General features: G+C 34.0%; 1 protein-coding gene and 1 pseudogene across 2 annotated transcripts; one reads left to right on the forward strand and one right to left on the reverse strand.

Moving 5' to 3' along the window:
- Nucleotides 1–3,875: 3,875 nt before the first annotated feature.
- LOC18605037 (dehydrodolichyl diphosphate synthase 6 pseudogene) lies at nt 3,876–4,692 on the reverse strand (annotated as a pseudogene).
- Nucleotides 4,693–6,045: 1,353 nt separating this feature from the next.
- Nucleotides 6,046–15,285, forward strand: LOC18605038 (Galactose oxidase/kelch repeat superfamily protein). Of its 2 annotated transcripts, none has more exons than XR_016025576.1 (20): nt 6,046–6,353; nt 6,555–6,641; nt 6,755–6,823; nt 6,929–7,061; nt 7,156–7,202; nt 7,300–7,386; nt 7,578–7,639; nt 8,263–8,305; nt 8,405–8,485; nt 9,782–9,898; nt 10,627–10,732; nt 12,071–12,134; nt 12,458–12,500; nt 12,730–12,993; nt 13,075–13,236; nt 13,624–13,758; nt 14,052–14,204; nt 14,376–14,490; nt 14,805–14,873; nt 14,990–15,054. XR_016025576.1 is itself a non-coding variant. In XM_018118597.2 (20 exons), exons 1-20 carry the CDS (start codon nt 6,222–6,224, stop codon nt 15,074–15,076), a joined length of 2,028 nt encoding a protein of 675 aa, XP_017974086.2. In that variant the 5' UTR covers nt 6,046–6,221; the 3' UTR covers nt 15,077–15,285. The 2 variants fall into 2 exon arrangements, 1 of the variants encoding a protein (XP_017974086.2); XM_018118597.2 differs by having other exon boundaries at nt 14,404–14,490; nt 14,990–15,285.
- The last annotated feature ends 583 nt before the right edge of the window (nt 15,286–15,868 follow it).

Consider the following 15,868-nt stretch of genomic DNA (forward strand, 5'->3'; position numbering starts at 1 on the left):
TCTCTCTTTTATCTGATCCAAGGACATTATCAGCGATTCATAATTAAAAACGAAAAGAAAGCATTAATTAATTGATGGAGTAGTCACGCATGCTGGGGCTCATAAGCTTTACCTGCAGCCTTCCTTTATGGTGATCACCTCTCCCCTTAGCCAATTAAATATGCCAAACTTTAAACAATTGCAAAAAATTTTCTGCTAATCCACTTCAAATAATATCATGAGAATTCTTTTTATAACGTTGCAGCCAAATTTTTATCTGTGGGTCACCCCAAAAATCTCTACAGATTACACAAAATTTTGGTGTTGCATGCGTGAGGGGTGATTTTTAGTTTTTTAGTGCCCTGTGGAGGCCTGAGAACTGCAGTGGGTTCTTCTTTTAAGGGACAAGGGAAGCTAAAAGTAAGCATATAAAAACAAAACAAACAACTGAAAATGGACAAAGGTTGGATTAGTTTTAGATTTTTGGCATTACATATAAGAAAAGGGTGTGAAAGAGCCTCAGTGGAAAAGGGTCGGAGAGAGTGGCAGTGCCAGCACTAGCAGGCTAAAGAGGTTGAAGAGAGGAAGAAGGGCTCTTCTTTTAAGGGTACCTTAATTAATCTCTCTCTCTCTCTGTATGGTTTTCCCGCCATCATTTCATCCTTATGTGATTGCTTTTTTTATTAAGGGTCAGGACCTTATAAGTTACCTTAAAATTTGGACCTTATAGTCAACCTTTTAATCAAAGGTTTTCCCCTTTTTCCTCTTTACACTTAGAAATATCGTTGATGCAATTAGAATGCTTTTGTCGTCTGTCCATCTTAAGTTAGATGCCTTCATTCAATCATACCTAACAATAGCATAACATAAATTAGAAAGAAAGTATAGTAAAAAGTGATAAATAATCAAATTACAAATCTGGAAGCTCCATGCTACAGTTGATGGGGCTGACCAGACATATCCTTTGATAGATGCCTTCGGTGATTGAACTTTGTTTTCCTCCCTTTTGGATTTGGATCTTACATACAGGTCTAAGACAGGAAAGATCATCTTATCTTTAGTTTTAGAAAGAAAAATCAGGATTCTAGGGCCATTGAGATTTCTTCTTTTTGTCCTAATTATTTGGTATCTAATTTGTTTATTTGGCCATTGTTTGTATCTTTCTATATATATATATATATATAAATAAAGAACAGTTCCACAAATTTGATCTTGAATCATGATGTAACCGTTCCACCTAGTGGGCAGCGAGCAGCCAGCTAACCCATTTGGTTGATTTCAAATGATCAATAAATTGTGTGGATGAAGGGGCCGGCAGCATGCATCCAAATCTTAAACCAGTGGTTGATTGTTTCCGGTGAGAAAACATCTACAACTTTTCAAGAAGACTAGCTAATTACGAACTCGGTGGTGTGAATTTTTTTTCCACGTAAAAAATAGTATTTCGTCTTATTATTAACAAAGTTAAGATATAATATTTAAAAAGTTTCTTATTTATTTTAAAAAATTAAATAATTTTTTATTATATTTAATTAAATTTATATATTTTTATTTTACGTCAAATTGATATTTTTATAATTAATAGTTGCAAAACGTCAGAAGTCATTTTATATTCAATTTCTATTAATATGACATTTACGTGAAAAGTGACAAATTTAATGTGATTATATTATCATATTATATCAATTTTGAAAAAATATTACTTAATTATATGTAATAGTGCTGTTAGAATTTTTTTGATTAATATGAAAATATATTTGAATCTCAGTTACATGTAACGGGAAGTTTAGTTACTAATATAAGCATAAAATCTGGTTTTCCTTATCAAAAAACAAGAAAATCACGTCTGCTTATGAAGCACTTTAGTCAGCAACACGAAATGGAGCTCAAAACTGGGTATGAGATAGATAAAGGGATCGCCTTATGAAACTCAAATGATTTTCTCGCTAATTTATTAAAGAGTACTTTTCATAAATGGGCCTGAAGTAGAAGGTATTTTTAAAAATGATCATCTCTATAATTTTATCTGTTTTTAACCAAAAAAAAAAAATTGAACAAAATTGTTCTTAATGAAACCGACCAATTTGCTAGGCTCCACGCCTCAATCCGAAACCTATTAATGAATCAAGAATATTTAGATTTGCGCCTCAAACTGACTCATATTTTTTGAGTTTTCCTCACCAAACTATTCATCTCTGGAGTATTCCCTACTAGAAAGAAAATCGTATAAGCATTTTAAGCATTTTGGAGTAGTTTTTGATACACGAAGAAAACCTGTGAGCGTTTTGAGTATTTTTAAACATTTTAGAGTGATTTTTGATATATGAAGAAAAACTTTCGAACATTTTGAGCATTCATATTTGTTAATTATGTTGTTAAATGGAATATGGTGTATCGTTTGAAGTTGTTGATCTTGTTAAATATAATTCATCAGTTTTGGTGATTTTTGAGAATTATGTGATTAGTTTTTAGACATTACGTGACTGATTTTGGATATTGCGTGACTGAATTTGAGCATTACGTGACTGATTTTTGATAAGGCATTGCGTGACTAATTTCTAATAAGGCATTGCGTGACTAGTTAATAGGCATTGTGTGACTGAATTTAGATATTGCGTGACTAGTTTTTGATAAGACATTACATGACTAGTTTCTGATAAGGCATTGCGTGACTAGTTAATAGGCATTGTGTGACTGAATTTAGATATTGCGTGACTAGTTTTTGATAAGACATTACATGACTAGTTTCTGATAAGGCATTGCGTGACTAGTTTTTGATAAGGCATTGCATGTCTAGTTGATAGGCATTGCATGACTAGTTGATAGGCATTGCGTGACTTGTTAATAAGGCATTGCGTGACTAGTTAGTAAGGCATTGCTTAAAAATCAATCACACAATGTATAAAACTAATCATGTAATGCCTAAAACCAATCACGTAATGATTAAAAACTAGTCACACAGTGATTAAGTCACGCAATACTTAAAAATCAGTAAACTCAATTTTGGGGTTCTATAAATAAACCAATAACTCAAGAACCTAAAACACATATTTTTTTTTGCTAAGCCATGAAATTGTGCATTTCGTAAAAGATATGTTACAAAACTCCATAACCCTCCAAAGCAAGAGAAAATATATCCCTATTGGGAGGTCTTGCTCACTCTCCTTATACAAAAACAAAATATACCCTGAACAATTTCAACTCAAAATCCCATAAAAAAAATCAAAATCTCTAGTAAACATGCTTAACAATCATCCCAATCCCAGACACAACAAAATCGTGAACCACCATAAAACCCATCAAACATGCTTTAGTTGTTCTTTCTCCCTGAGCAAAATCGCTGTCTGCAAAGAGCAAAATCATTGTTCATCGCCCTTAAGAACCCCAAGATCCACCATCCAAAAAAATAAAATAAAATAAGAAAGAGCTTGATATCATAGCTACGAATTGGATGGGGAGATATACATATTTGAGTATAGAGAGAAATTGAGATTTAATTTTGAAATTTTTATTTGGATTGTGGGAGAGAGAAAACTGAAACCATTTTAATTTGTCTGAAATTGTTTAAAAGGTATTATTGTTAAGTCATACAAAAAATAGTTAAAATTATAAAAAATAATATTTTTGAATCGAGTTTATAAGGAAGGTTATTTATTACAATTTCCTCTTTATTTAACTAGCACAACACAGTTGCTAGAGCTATTTTATTATTCACTACTCGTTAGACTAGACTCCATGGTCCATTGAAGAATTCTTTATATACATAGAGAAGCCAACTTGGGTGGTACTGGTTAATTACTGGAATAGTAAAAGGAACTAATAACAACTAATACCAGTATTTTTTACTAGGGCGGAGAGGACTAAAGCTATGAACGATTTGTAAGGTTTACAGCTACTTAATTCTTTTTCTTCTCAAAATAAGAGTGGTTTCGCTGCAAATTCAAGATAGCCCACATCAAGTACCAGTAGCCAATCTCTGGCCAAAGTATGAACATGGTAGACAAATAGCTGCAAGAGCTTTGCCACATGAGGAAATTGCTTAGGCGGTTTTCCCCTCCCATTCGGATTACAACGTCAGGATCTGGTGCAATGGCCATCTTATGTACATGTGCTTTTCAAGGTCCACTAACTTAATTTATAAGGTTGTGATCATCACCATGATGATGACTAATGATCATTTCTTGAATACGATCATTGCATTTTCCTTCACAAGATTCTTGAATGGCATGCAAGATCTCGTTGGTGCAATTGTAGGCAATACAAATTGTGAGCACACCTTTAGAGAAATCAACAGCAGCTTCCATAGGTTTGTTGGCTGCCTCCCTAATACCAGCAGTCAAGAGTTGTAGGTTCCCTGCAAAACGATTCACAATGGAAGTTAAGAGTGCAATCTTCAGCATCATCAAATCCATAATTAGTCTTTAAACTTCTTTCGGCTTTCTTTTGAAATTGTCAATGCTAAGGGAGCAGGCAGTAACGTCTTTCACTCCAAGCTCATAGCAGTACATATATAAGCACAAACAATATTAGAGTCAAAATGCCAGCATCGTGGCCAGCCCCGCCTTCCAGCTTCCTCTTTTCAGCATATCTTCGGTTCCCATACATACTAAAAGCAATGTGATTCGGAATGGGACCAACTCTAAGAACACGAATGATAAATTTCTTAACTAAGCTGCGGTGTTCAGATAAAATAATATTGACCTCTGTATCCATATTGAGTGACGCTAAAATTGAAGTGCAAATCAGAAATATATATATTTCCTAGAAAGAGATGGAATCCTAAAATATTTGTTATATAATAGTTTCTAAAGTCGTCGTCCCATTTTGAAGGCCTTTTCAAGGATCGATGTGACCAGAGAATTAAGTGCACGCCTGAGTTGTGACAAACCTCTGAAACGGCTTGCTCAGGATATATAGTTCCTGTCGTGGCAATGACTTTAACGGCCAATTTCTCATTTGAAGATCCAATTTTTGTAGGTAAATTAATATTTTGATGCCTACATCCACAAAAAGCATGTGATTGCCTAGTTTTCCTATTCGTTTTTGGCTGGACAAAATGTGTATGTATTTTTCCTATTCTAAATTGTAAAATTATTGCACTCGCCTTCAGTCATTTAAATACTCGGAAATGGAAAATGGATTGGACAAGGAACCATGTATCTGGCTCCGCAACTCCATCATTCACTTGCAAAGCTAAAAGGGATAATACATGATTTACTCGTCTTTCTCTTTTTGGTAATTAGTATGACTTTGATCGTTGAATTTTTGTTAAATGTGTATTTTTTGTTTGTAAAAAAAAAAATCATTTTGAAAATTTTGCCACCAGTAAACTAACTGTTAGTTTCAAAAAGGTTAAAAAACAAACTTTTAATTAAATATATCACATGAAACTTTATCCTTTTATTACAATAATGAGTCCTTATGTGGACAAAAAAATTGTTAACACTAATTTTTTTCTATCATGGAATTGCCATGTGCTGCAAACAACATGGAATAAATATGGTGGGTACGGCACTTTCTAGGCATGTCAAAAATGTCTCTTTTTTTTTCCCTTTTATTTTTAATTCATGCCCAAAAAATGGTTTTTTTTTTCTTTATTTTGACACATGTCAAAAATGCCACGTGGTAGTATTTATTCTATGTCATCCGTGTCACATGATTGTCCGATCCTAATTGGTGTAAAAAATTTAATGATTTTTTAATTTTTCACCAAATAAGAGTTCAATTGATTGTAATTAATTGATTAGGGACTTAATTAATTGTTATAAAAAGATATAGAGGTTTAATGATGGATTTTAATTAAGTGAAGGAATTTGTTTTGTATTTTAAGTTTTCAAAAAAAAAAAAGAAACAAGCATCCGAAATTTTCTTTTTACTTATTTACACAAAAAGAATTTGTTTTTTTTTTTATAAACCAGAAGATTTTGTGGGCCTGACCCGATTAAAGATGGAAATAGCTCTTTTTTATATGCTTTAGGAGGCTTTCAGCTAAACCCAAGATTTCTGGCTTACTCAACGTTAGGCTCGGCCCGTTCATATTGTTAGTGGCATGGGGCCTGAGGACATGAAAGCGACGGTGTTTTAGGACTTTCTGTGTATCTGTGTTTCTGGTTTCTGTCGCTCTAAAACCCTCCTCTGTTTCTCTACTGTTGAACTTTGGAGTAGCAGGTAGCAGGCAGCAGGCTTTCGGTTGACTAACTTGCTGTTAAAGGAGGAGCAGAGTTAATCGAAAATCTTAAAAAATGGGGAAGAAAACGAAGAAGCCAGGAAAAGGCAAAGAGAAAACCGAGAGGAAAACAGCCAAAGCTGAGGAGAAGAGAACTCGTAGAGAGTCCAAGAAACTCTCTCCCGAAGATGACATTGACGCCATTTTGGTAATCAAATCGTGGTTTCTTTGTGTTTCATTTCTGTATGTCCAAGCTTAGAATCGGCTTCGAGGAAATATAATTTAAGGATTTTCTTTTTTTTTTCAAAGTTATTTCGGTTAATTCAAATGAAGCAATGAAGAAAAGCACACTTTTTGTTTAAAAAAAAGTTTGAATTAAAAGTTATTGATTGAACATGTATATTCACAGTTGAGTATACAAAAGGAGGAAGCAAAGAAGAAGGAAGTTCACATTGACGAAAACGTCCCTGCGCCATCTCCTCGATCCAACTGCACAGTAATGCCTTGTCTATAAATGCTTAGCCATTTTTATCAAGTCTTTTTTTTTAATGTTTATATTTTTTTTCCCTATGTGATTGATTTCTTGTTATTTTTGACTGAATTGTGTAGTTAAGCATTAATCCGCTGAAAGAGACAGAGTTGGTATTATATGGGGGTGAATTCTACAATGGTAGCAAGGTTAGATTTAGAAATGAACTGTTTTGACTATATGATTGATTTGGAGTTGATGAATTGTTGCCATTTTGGTCTTCTACCAACTGATGTCGACTTGGATTGGTGCAGACATTTGTTTATGGTGATCTTTACAGGTACGATGTGGAAAAGATGGAATGGAAGTTGGTATCGAGTCCTAACAGTCCACCTCCTCGTAGTGCTCATCAGGCAGTTGCTTGGAAGAATTATCTCTACATCTTTGGTAGACTGCAAAACTTTGCCTCAATGTGCATCTACAATCATGCTAACACTTTATTCCTCTGCATCACTTGCATTACTGTATTCTTTGTTGATAGGTGGTGAATTCACATCCCCAAATCAAGAGCGGTTCCATCATTACAAGGTGAAAGCTGCTTTAAACTGCTCTCTCCTTCTCCTTTCTCTTTTCTTTTGAGTGTAACTTTTCAAGTTTTTAGTGCTGTCTTTGAAAATTCTTTTAGGACTTTTGGATGTTGGATCTGAAAACAAATCAGTGGGAACAACTAAATTTGAAAGGATGCCCAAGTCCACGGTCTGGTCATCGAATGGTAAGTTTAGGTTTCTTATCTTTGATATTTGCATAGTTTTATTGATAAGAAATGAAATTATCATTTGGAATGTTTTTTTCTGTCTCTCTCTCTCTCAGGCATATTAATACCAGAGAGACCAAGTTACATTAATTTTCTTTAGGTTTTAATGCTGCTTTTTATGTTATCTTTTTGTCTTGGTTTTGTTGCAGGTCCTCTACAAGCACAAGATTATTGTTTTTGGTGGCTTCTATGATACTCTAAGAGAAGTGAGGTATTAATGGGTTTTTTTCAGACACTGTTAAAGGTTTCCTAATGACTTATTTACAATTGAAAATTTTCAGAAACATTTAAATCAATTCCCTCTTCTCTATGTTGAACACTATTTAATTCTTATCAAGATGCGTGAGCACACTGTATAACTTGATGTATTTCCAATAGCTAACTCTTGAGATGTATGAGAACTACCTGTTAAGAATTTGGAAGATGAGTTAATTACCTCATGTCCTATAGTATCAATAAAATAAGATATAGAGATGCTTCAATGTAAGATTAACTCTCATCCAAGTAATAACCTTCCTCTTCTAACTTTTAGCGATATCTATTTTGCCACACTGTTAGGAACGTAATTCAAAATTTGTCATAATTTGACAGATTCTTGGAGGCAGAAGCTGACCATAGATTCAGGAACTTTATTTATGTATTTTTTTTCCCTTTTTTCCCTCTTTATCCATGTGGTCTTGAAATCTGATATATCAATGATGTCATTATTGGCATATCATGCTTTAACTTTATCTGTACTACTTTTACTTTTTTTTTTTTAGCAATGAACTCGTTACTCCTTGTTAGTCAAGGTTGACAATGGACTTTTCCCTCCCTAAATTTACTTGTTTACAGGTATCATAATGATTTGTACATCTTTGACCTAGATGAGTTCAAGGTGAATATTCCCCTCTCTTCTGTTGCTCTAGTTTATGATGTGTAAAATGTTAAGTTTCATTCAGTTGTTGAACTAAAAGTATGTGCTTTTGGATTGTAGTGGCAAGAAATAAAGCCTAAGCTTGGTTCCATGTGGCCTAGTGCTCGGAGTGGTTTCCAATTTTTCATGTATCAAGATCAGGTAAGTTGGCCAAAGAATTGCACCTGATTAGGCATCATGAAGCTATTAAAATGCTTAAAATCTAAGTTAGTAGTGAAAAATGTTGCTTGTTTTTGTTAATTTGCTATAGTTTGCCTAAACTGTATGGTGACATTTGGGCCATCTTGGTCACTTATATACTCAAATTTTGCTGGAGATTAGAGGGAATTTGTCATGTTGAAATCCTTTCTTGAATTTCTTCTATTCTGCTAAACCTTTCTGAATGAATTCTGATAATTATTTATGGCAATTGATAAACAATTCTTCCTTACACCATTTCTATTTATCTATTTAAGTGGTCTTGGTATCTGGAACTCTTAAGTGGGTTAAAGACCATGCAGATTCGATTTGTGATTCCTTTGATTTAGAAGCATACATATTATATTTTGATAAAATATCAGAAAAGGGAAAGTTTCAAAGCTTTATGGATGCCAAAATAGCTAAGAATATAGTTGGTGCCTTTAATATGCATGAGAACCACCTTAAAGTTAAGCAAAAATATTTTCATCAATTTGACTAGTACTGTAATGCCAATTCAAAATCCTATAGAAGTTTTATAAGATACAAGTGTTGAGCATAAATGCTGAAGACTGTTACCAACTCACCTTTGCATTTGGAGTTATATTATACTGAATTTTATCAGTATGAGCAATAAAAACTAACAGGAGTTTATTTTGATGCAACTTTATCTAAATATTATATTACATCAGTTTTTCCTTCCGTACAAAATTCAAATATTTTAGCATTAATTAGATCAGAAATGCTAATGAGGCTTCTTCCTGAGGTAAGAGGAGCTGATACCTTGGGAAATTCTAGGTTCAAATCACCTCCTGTTGTGTGTGTGTGTGTGAATATCATTTATAAATATAAAAGAATAGAATCATTAGACCTGCATGTAAAATGTGTCCAAGGTCCAATTCCTCTCTAACAGGTCATTTTCCCGCTTCTGTTAACGCCTCATTCTGTGAAGTGCTTAAAACAGGTTTCAACCAGTAATCTTCCTGGTCAGCAAAACTGGGATAAAACACTTGAAAAAGAATGGTGTTTGGTGAATGATTGTGAACTAAATTATTTAGTAGGCATTATTTAGTTTTTTGCTGTGCTTTCCCTTGATATTGCTTGCCACATTGATGCTGTCTTCTATTCTGATAGATGTCAGGTGTTGTCGGGTAGCCTAATAATGGATATTTACTCAGAATCCTTTTCACCAGTTGCAAATGAGAGCATTTTGTATAAAAGTGATTTATATACTAATTCCATTTTTAATATAATTTGCAGATTTTCTTGTATGGTGGCTACTCCAAAGAAGTGTCTTCTGATAAGAACAGCTCTGAGAAAGGAATTGTTCATTCAGACATGTGGTCTCTCGATCCTAGGACTTGGGAGTGGAACAAGGTTTGTAGGTCTTTCTTTTCTCCAATAAGTAGAAATAGATGGTAATGAGATGAAAGCATATTGTGACATGTAACTGCAATTCTACTTCAGGATAACTTCATATAATCTTTGACTAATGACTTGCAAATATTAAGAGTACCTTCTGTTTATCAGCTTGTGTGTATAAATTCAGAGGAACATCATCATGATTTGCTTATAAAACCATGTTTGTTAATTATATTATCCACTGTCTAAAGGAACCAGTTTAACTGATTTTATAAAAACTACTTCCTGCAATATCGTGGTATTTTAATATTACCATCTTTCTGCTTTAGGAAAATCAAATTAAGGAATAAACTTCTGAAGAATGTATGCTCAATTATTATGAGAAATTTCTTTCTTTAGTGCTTTCTGCTTGAATTAAATAATTATTTTATGCAGTAAGAACCTGGTATCCTTTGCCCTTGGAAAAGCTAACTGCTGCTTATAGGTCGATCATTGTTTACCATGCAATTTAAAGCCATAGTCTCCTGAAAGTGGAGAATTTTTTATAGCATGATTTTATAAATGCTTGATTTTAGATTCTTGTAATGTTTTAGCTGTGTGTATAGACTAAGTTTTGATATGGACAATTGTCAGTTATAACATTATTTTCTATTCAAGAGCTTTATTATTTTGGAAGTCCTTTCTAGAATTTCTTTTACACTCAGCATGTTTGTTTGTATATGATACAACTTCCTGTCTAATAGGTTAAGAAAAGTGGGATGCCTCCTGGTGCTCGTGCTGGGTTTTCCATGTGTGTTCATAAGAAGCGTGCTTTATTATTTGGGGGTGTAGTAGATATGGAAATGAAAGGTTAGTTATACACCCCCCCCCCCCTCCCAAATCTCTATCATTCTTCTGTGCAAAATGTTCTCTCTTTTAGATGGATTTGGTGCCACCTTTGGCCAGGTTTTTGGTTTTAGCTTCTTCGTCTACTATTTACTCTGTTTAAATGTCTAAGACTCCACATATGTATAATGATATCAAAGAACTTGTCTGTGTGCAGATACAAGGAAATTGAATGAAATGTATAACTTATTCTGTTAGCGTTGAAATTTATTGAAAGCAGTAGCTCCTATTGGAATTCTAGGACTCAGGTGTTATCTCTTTTCATGATAAACTCACTAAAACTGTCTACATTTCTCAATTTGTGGACATCTCAAAAGAAACACATGCACACACACACACCAAAGGAGGCTTGAATTTGCCAATTTCAATCATGTGATCTCAAGCTAACCCGTTGTATTTATCATGTGGAAAGTTTGAAGTATTAAGCTGAGCTAAATTGTGAGAACGCTGTCAATGGTTATTATGGTTTCATCCTCTGTACTGAATTACTAAATTTCAAATATTTTAAGTGTGGAAATTTTTTTATTGCCACTATTATATTCAAAAATTGCCTAATCTTTGACCTGTGGATGTCTGTGAAGATGATACTAATGAACCAGGTTTTTTCAGAAATGAAAAAGTTTTAGGCTTCTCTTAGTTGGTGCTTTTGCCACTTGCTTTTTACTTCTGGAAGCAAAAAAGCAAAAAGCATGTTTGGACGCAAAAGCAATAAAATTTTTGAAAGATTATACATAAAATATACTATAACTTTTTTAGATGACAAAATGTGTGATTTTACTTTTAATAGACTAATTATGTTATAGCTGATGCTATACTTTAGTTATTTGTCCTCTTTAAATCAGTGATAATATATTACTTACTTTTTACCTTTTGCTGTTGTTCTATAGCAATTCTTCAAAAAGCAAAACGAAGCATTAGTGGTGTTTGGAAATAAATCTGTGTGGGAAATATTAGGTTAAGTTGCAAGGGGATGATAGAAGGAGAAAGTTTAGCCTTTTATGTTGTTTTCATAATAATCAATAATTCTATCATGTGAGCCTGTCAGGTGATGTTTTCAGTTCATGGTTAGAAGTGAGAATCGAGGACAAAAAAAGATTTGATTTCAGGTGTTACGGGAGAAAGTATATCTGTTTGTCATTTATTTAATAATCTTGCCTTAAGCTGGAATTAAACAAACTATGTTGTTTGTTGATGTTAGCAGTGATATTCACTACTTCACCCATTGAACTAATGTAGTCTGTTAGGTGATGACTCTGAGTTAATTGTCCTCTTCTTTGTTTCTGACTAAATTTATCTTTGCAGACGATGTAATGATGAGCTTATTCTTGAATGAACTTTACGGCTTCCAACTAGATAACCACCGATGGTAAGCCTGGTCTTATGTTACTTAACTGTTCAATAGCTTAGAATTTTTTATTTTTTGAAAATTAGAATCTTTTAAATTCTTAAAAACTGTTATGGAATAAGGAGCTGGTCATTAGTTAAAAGCTCACAGTCTGCAGGCTCGGTAATTTATTTTTGAACAGAGCAGTAACTTTATATCTTTCAAGGAGTGATTGCAGTCCCCTTTTTCAGTTTTACCTCCTACCAATCTGTATTATATTCCTTTTAGTTCAAAGTTTGAAATGGGTGATAATTTGTTGGGTGATATTGCTTTGTCTCTAAATGAGAGTGTTGTTTTTATTTTAGGTATCCTTTGGAGCTACGGAAGGAAAAGTCAACCAAGGTTAAGGTATAGCCACTAAAAGGACCATTCGCATTGGATCTATCTACTGGTTACAAGTCTGTAGTAGTGTTGTGTTAGTTTGCTCTTCCCCCACCCCCTTCTCTCTCTTTCTCTCTCTCTCTTTCCAAATGGTACTACTTTCTTTCTTTGGATGATAATTCAATTATAATTATAATTCTCTTGTGATAGCTTTTATTTTAATAATGCACTATTACTTTTGATTCGTGTTTGGCAGTTAAAAAGGAATTCAGAACTAGAACCTGACGGCCCTGATTCTAATGATAAGATAAATATTGAGGCAGAGGCTAGTGGCATAGATGATAGAGACCAGATTTCAGAGTATGATGAAGAAGCAGATGATGAGGAAAACAACATTAATGAAATGTCTCAGAATATGGTAGCAAACATGCAAATTGATGATGGTGGGTCAATAAAATCTGCTGCAAAGCCTCAACAATCTAAATCTAAATTAAATTTTCAAAGTTCTGTTTCACCAGAGGTTTGTCATGCTGCATAGAAATGATTGTTTCTTGGTTTTAGATGTGTCCAATTTATTGACATGTGAATCATCAAATTTCAGATTGTAAAGCCTTGTGGACGCATAAATTCCTGCATGGTTGTTGGTAAAGATACTTTATATGTATACGGGGGCATGATGGAGGTTAAAGATCAAGAAATTACACTTGATGATTTGTATTCACTTAATCTTAGTAAACTTGACGAATGGAAGTGCATTATACCGGTTTGTTGAATTTCCTTTTCTACTTTGAGTTCATTTATTCATTCCTTACCTGTTAAGACAGGATATGAATCATCATTAAAGTTATACATCCCAATATTGTCTTAACTTGCTTATCTACAGTGAATAGGATGAGATAGATCTTCTTAAGAATATGTAAGGATAAGTCATTTGGATAAATTTTCTCCTGTCCAAAACCCCTTCTCCGGTCACCTTCTAGATTATATATTAAAATCTGAATCTTTAAAGTATCCTTAATTTTTTTTTAAATTTTATTACAAGTTCCATGCCTGATTAGGTAGTGAATGTAGTTTTACTATTAAGCATGCATGACTGCTTTATCATGGCTGTGCTTTACTTATTTTTTTCCTTATCCCCCTCAATTCCCAGGCTTCTGAAAGTGAATGGGTGGAAGCCTCAGAGGATGAAGATGAGGATGAAGACGAAGATGAAGATGATAGTGAAGAAATGGGTGAGCCTGGTAGCTATGGTGAGGAGACTGATGATGATGATGATGATGCAGAGGTGCCTCTTCTTTCTTTATTGTTTCAGTCAAAATACATATTTGTTTGTTAAATGCTGTTTCATCATCAGCAAGTAGATTATGTCGTAGATCTCTTCTGCCTTTGGAATTCCTAATTTCTTTTCTTCCTTCAGCTCTTCTTGTCTCTTTAAATGAAAATTTTGTGACATGAATATGTAGATATAAGTCTCAGAAAGAGATTTTGTAAATGTTTAATGGGAAGTTGATGCTTGTTTCTTTGAAATTTTAGAAAATATGAACTGGCCGGTTTATATGATTTCACTTGTCCATGCAGGCTAGCAATGATGGTGCAGGATCACTTCAAATGGGAGATGCTGTTGCTTTTGTAAGGGGTGAGGGAAAGAATCTAAGAAGGAAAGAGAAGCGAGCCAGGATAGAGCAGATCAGAGCTAACCTTGGCCTCTCAGATTCACAGAGAACACCAATGGTAGTCCCCTCATAAAATTTTCAAAATTTGAACCTATGTATGTTGGAAGATGATGTTTGAGTTTATGTTGCAAGTTTTGCATTGGTTAATCATAGCTCCTGTTTGCATGGTGAACCTATTACCTGCTTTAGGCTTCTATAAAGTTACTTCATGTCCTCTAATTGTGAACAGATTGGTTGTCATTTGTTTCCTTTTGCAGCCTGGAGAATTCTTGAGGGATTTCTACAGACGTACTAGTTTGTACTGGCAAATGGCTGCCCATGAACATACACAGCACACTGGCAAGGTCTGTTTTATTGAATTATTTATTACTATTTGTTTTAAATATACGTGGAAACAATGATTTATCAAGCAATTTAAGTATTATTTCTTCTTCTTTGTTGAAATTGGTTCTGTTTGATAGATGTGGTAGAGCTTGTTTTGCTCTAAGAAGACATTCTATCCCTATTTATCATGTTTTACATTCTCCCTTTCTATTGCTTGCAAATGCATGCATATGCACAAATATATATCAACGTTTTCATGCCCAGTAGCATGATGCATCTTTTGTGTTTCCATTTTGGGGTACAAAAAAACATGATGCGGTCTTCGACTTGACAGGAGCTCCGTAAGGATGGTTTTGATCTTGCTGAGGCTCGATACAGGGAACTTAAACCACTTCTTGATGAGGTAAAGGTCTCACTGTCTTTTCTAAATGTCTACATTGGACTACTGCCCAATTGCCAAGTAATCAAAACCTATTTCTCTACTTATGGGATCATTCTGTTTCTTTCTGTATGCTGCAGTTGGCCATATTAGAGGCAGAGCAGAAGGCTGAAGAGGCAGAAGGGCCAGAAACGAGTTCAAGAAAGAGAGGAAAGAGGAAAACTTAAGCATTTATTTGCCTTGCGCTTGCAGTACTTTTGGCATTGTTATAAGCCAAAAAACGTAAAATTTTGTTGGTTTACATTATGTTCTCCAAATTACAGTATAGTCGCACACACAAACAGAACAGCTGCTTTTAGAGCTGTACTTTTTTATGGTAAAATATATATTAACTATCAAAGAATTTTGGTGGGTATAAAATCAAAATAATTCAAAAGGTCTACTGATTGGGGGAATGGGGATGGAGATGTGAGATTTGGTTTCTATATCAAGCAACTAAATGCCTGCTAGCAACTGATGTTGTTAATGGTATTTTGGAGGCAAAGGGTTTAAATCTTCTAAGAGAAAGTGGGGAATGAGCTCATTGAAAACAATGAAAATGTTAGTCAGGTTGCACATTCAACCAATGAATTTTTAGTTTGCATAGCTCATTGGTCACCATGCCATATGTATTTGGGTCCAATTTTGTAAATAACCAAACCTCATTCATTCGCATGATTCAACCTCCTCTTGCTTTCATAATTTTGTATCCCATCCATTACCTTGGATGCCCTTTTTTGTGATCAAATGACATGCATCTCGAAAGACTCGAGGAACCTTGAATTGGAAGGAAAATGGAAACAAGGAAGAATGATAAATTCGGAAGGCATGCAGAGTTTGTAAATCATCTTTGAGGCCAACATTTGTTTCTGTTCCTTGATCTATGTTGCTGCATGCATGGATAATAATATCCTTAGTTGTATATGGCTTTAGACAATTCGGGAAAAGAAACTAGAGAAGGAAGAGTTAAGTCATACCTC

The sequence above is a fragment of the Theobroma cacao genome, chromosome 3 (genome assembly GCF_053813885.1).
Source record: "Theobroma cacao isolate CCN51 chromosome 3, ASM5381388v1, whole genome shotgun sequence".
NCBI lineage: Eukaryota > Viridiplantae > Streptophyta > Magnoliopsida > Malvales > Malvaceae > Theobroma > Theobroma cacao.

What these genes read in the sequence shown, in the direction of transcription:
- LOC18605038 (XM_018118597.2), top strand. Translation starts at nt 6,222, where the DNA reads ATGGGGAAGAAAACGAAGAAGCCAGGAAAAGGCAAAGAGAAAACCGAG. An exon ending in TTTTCATGTATCAAGATCAG is followed by an intron (nt 8,486 to 9,781) that starts GTAAGTTGGCCA and finishes TATAATTTGCAG; the next exon opens with ATTTTCTTGTATGGTGGCTA. An exon ending in CAACTAGATAACCACCGATG is followed by an intron (nt 12,135 to 12,457) that starts GTAAGCCTGGTC and finishes TTTTTATTTTAG; the next exon opens with GTATCCTTTGGAGCTACGGA.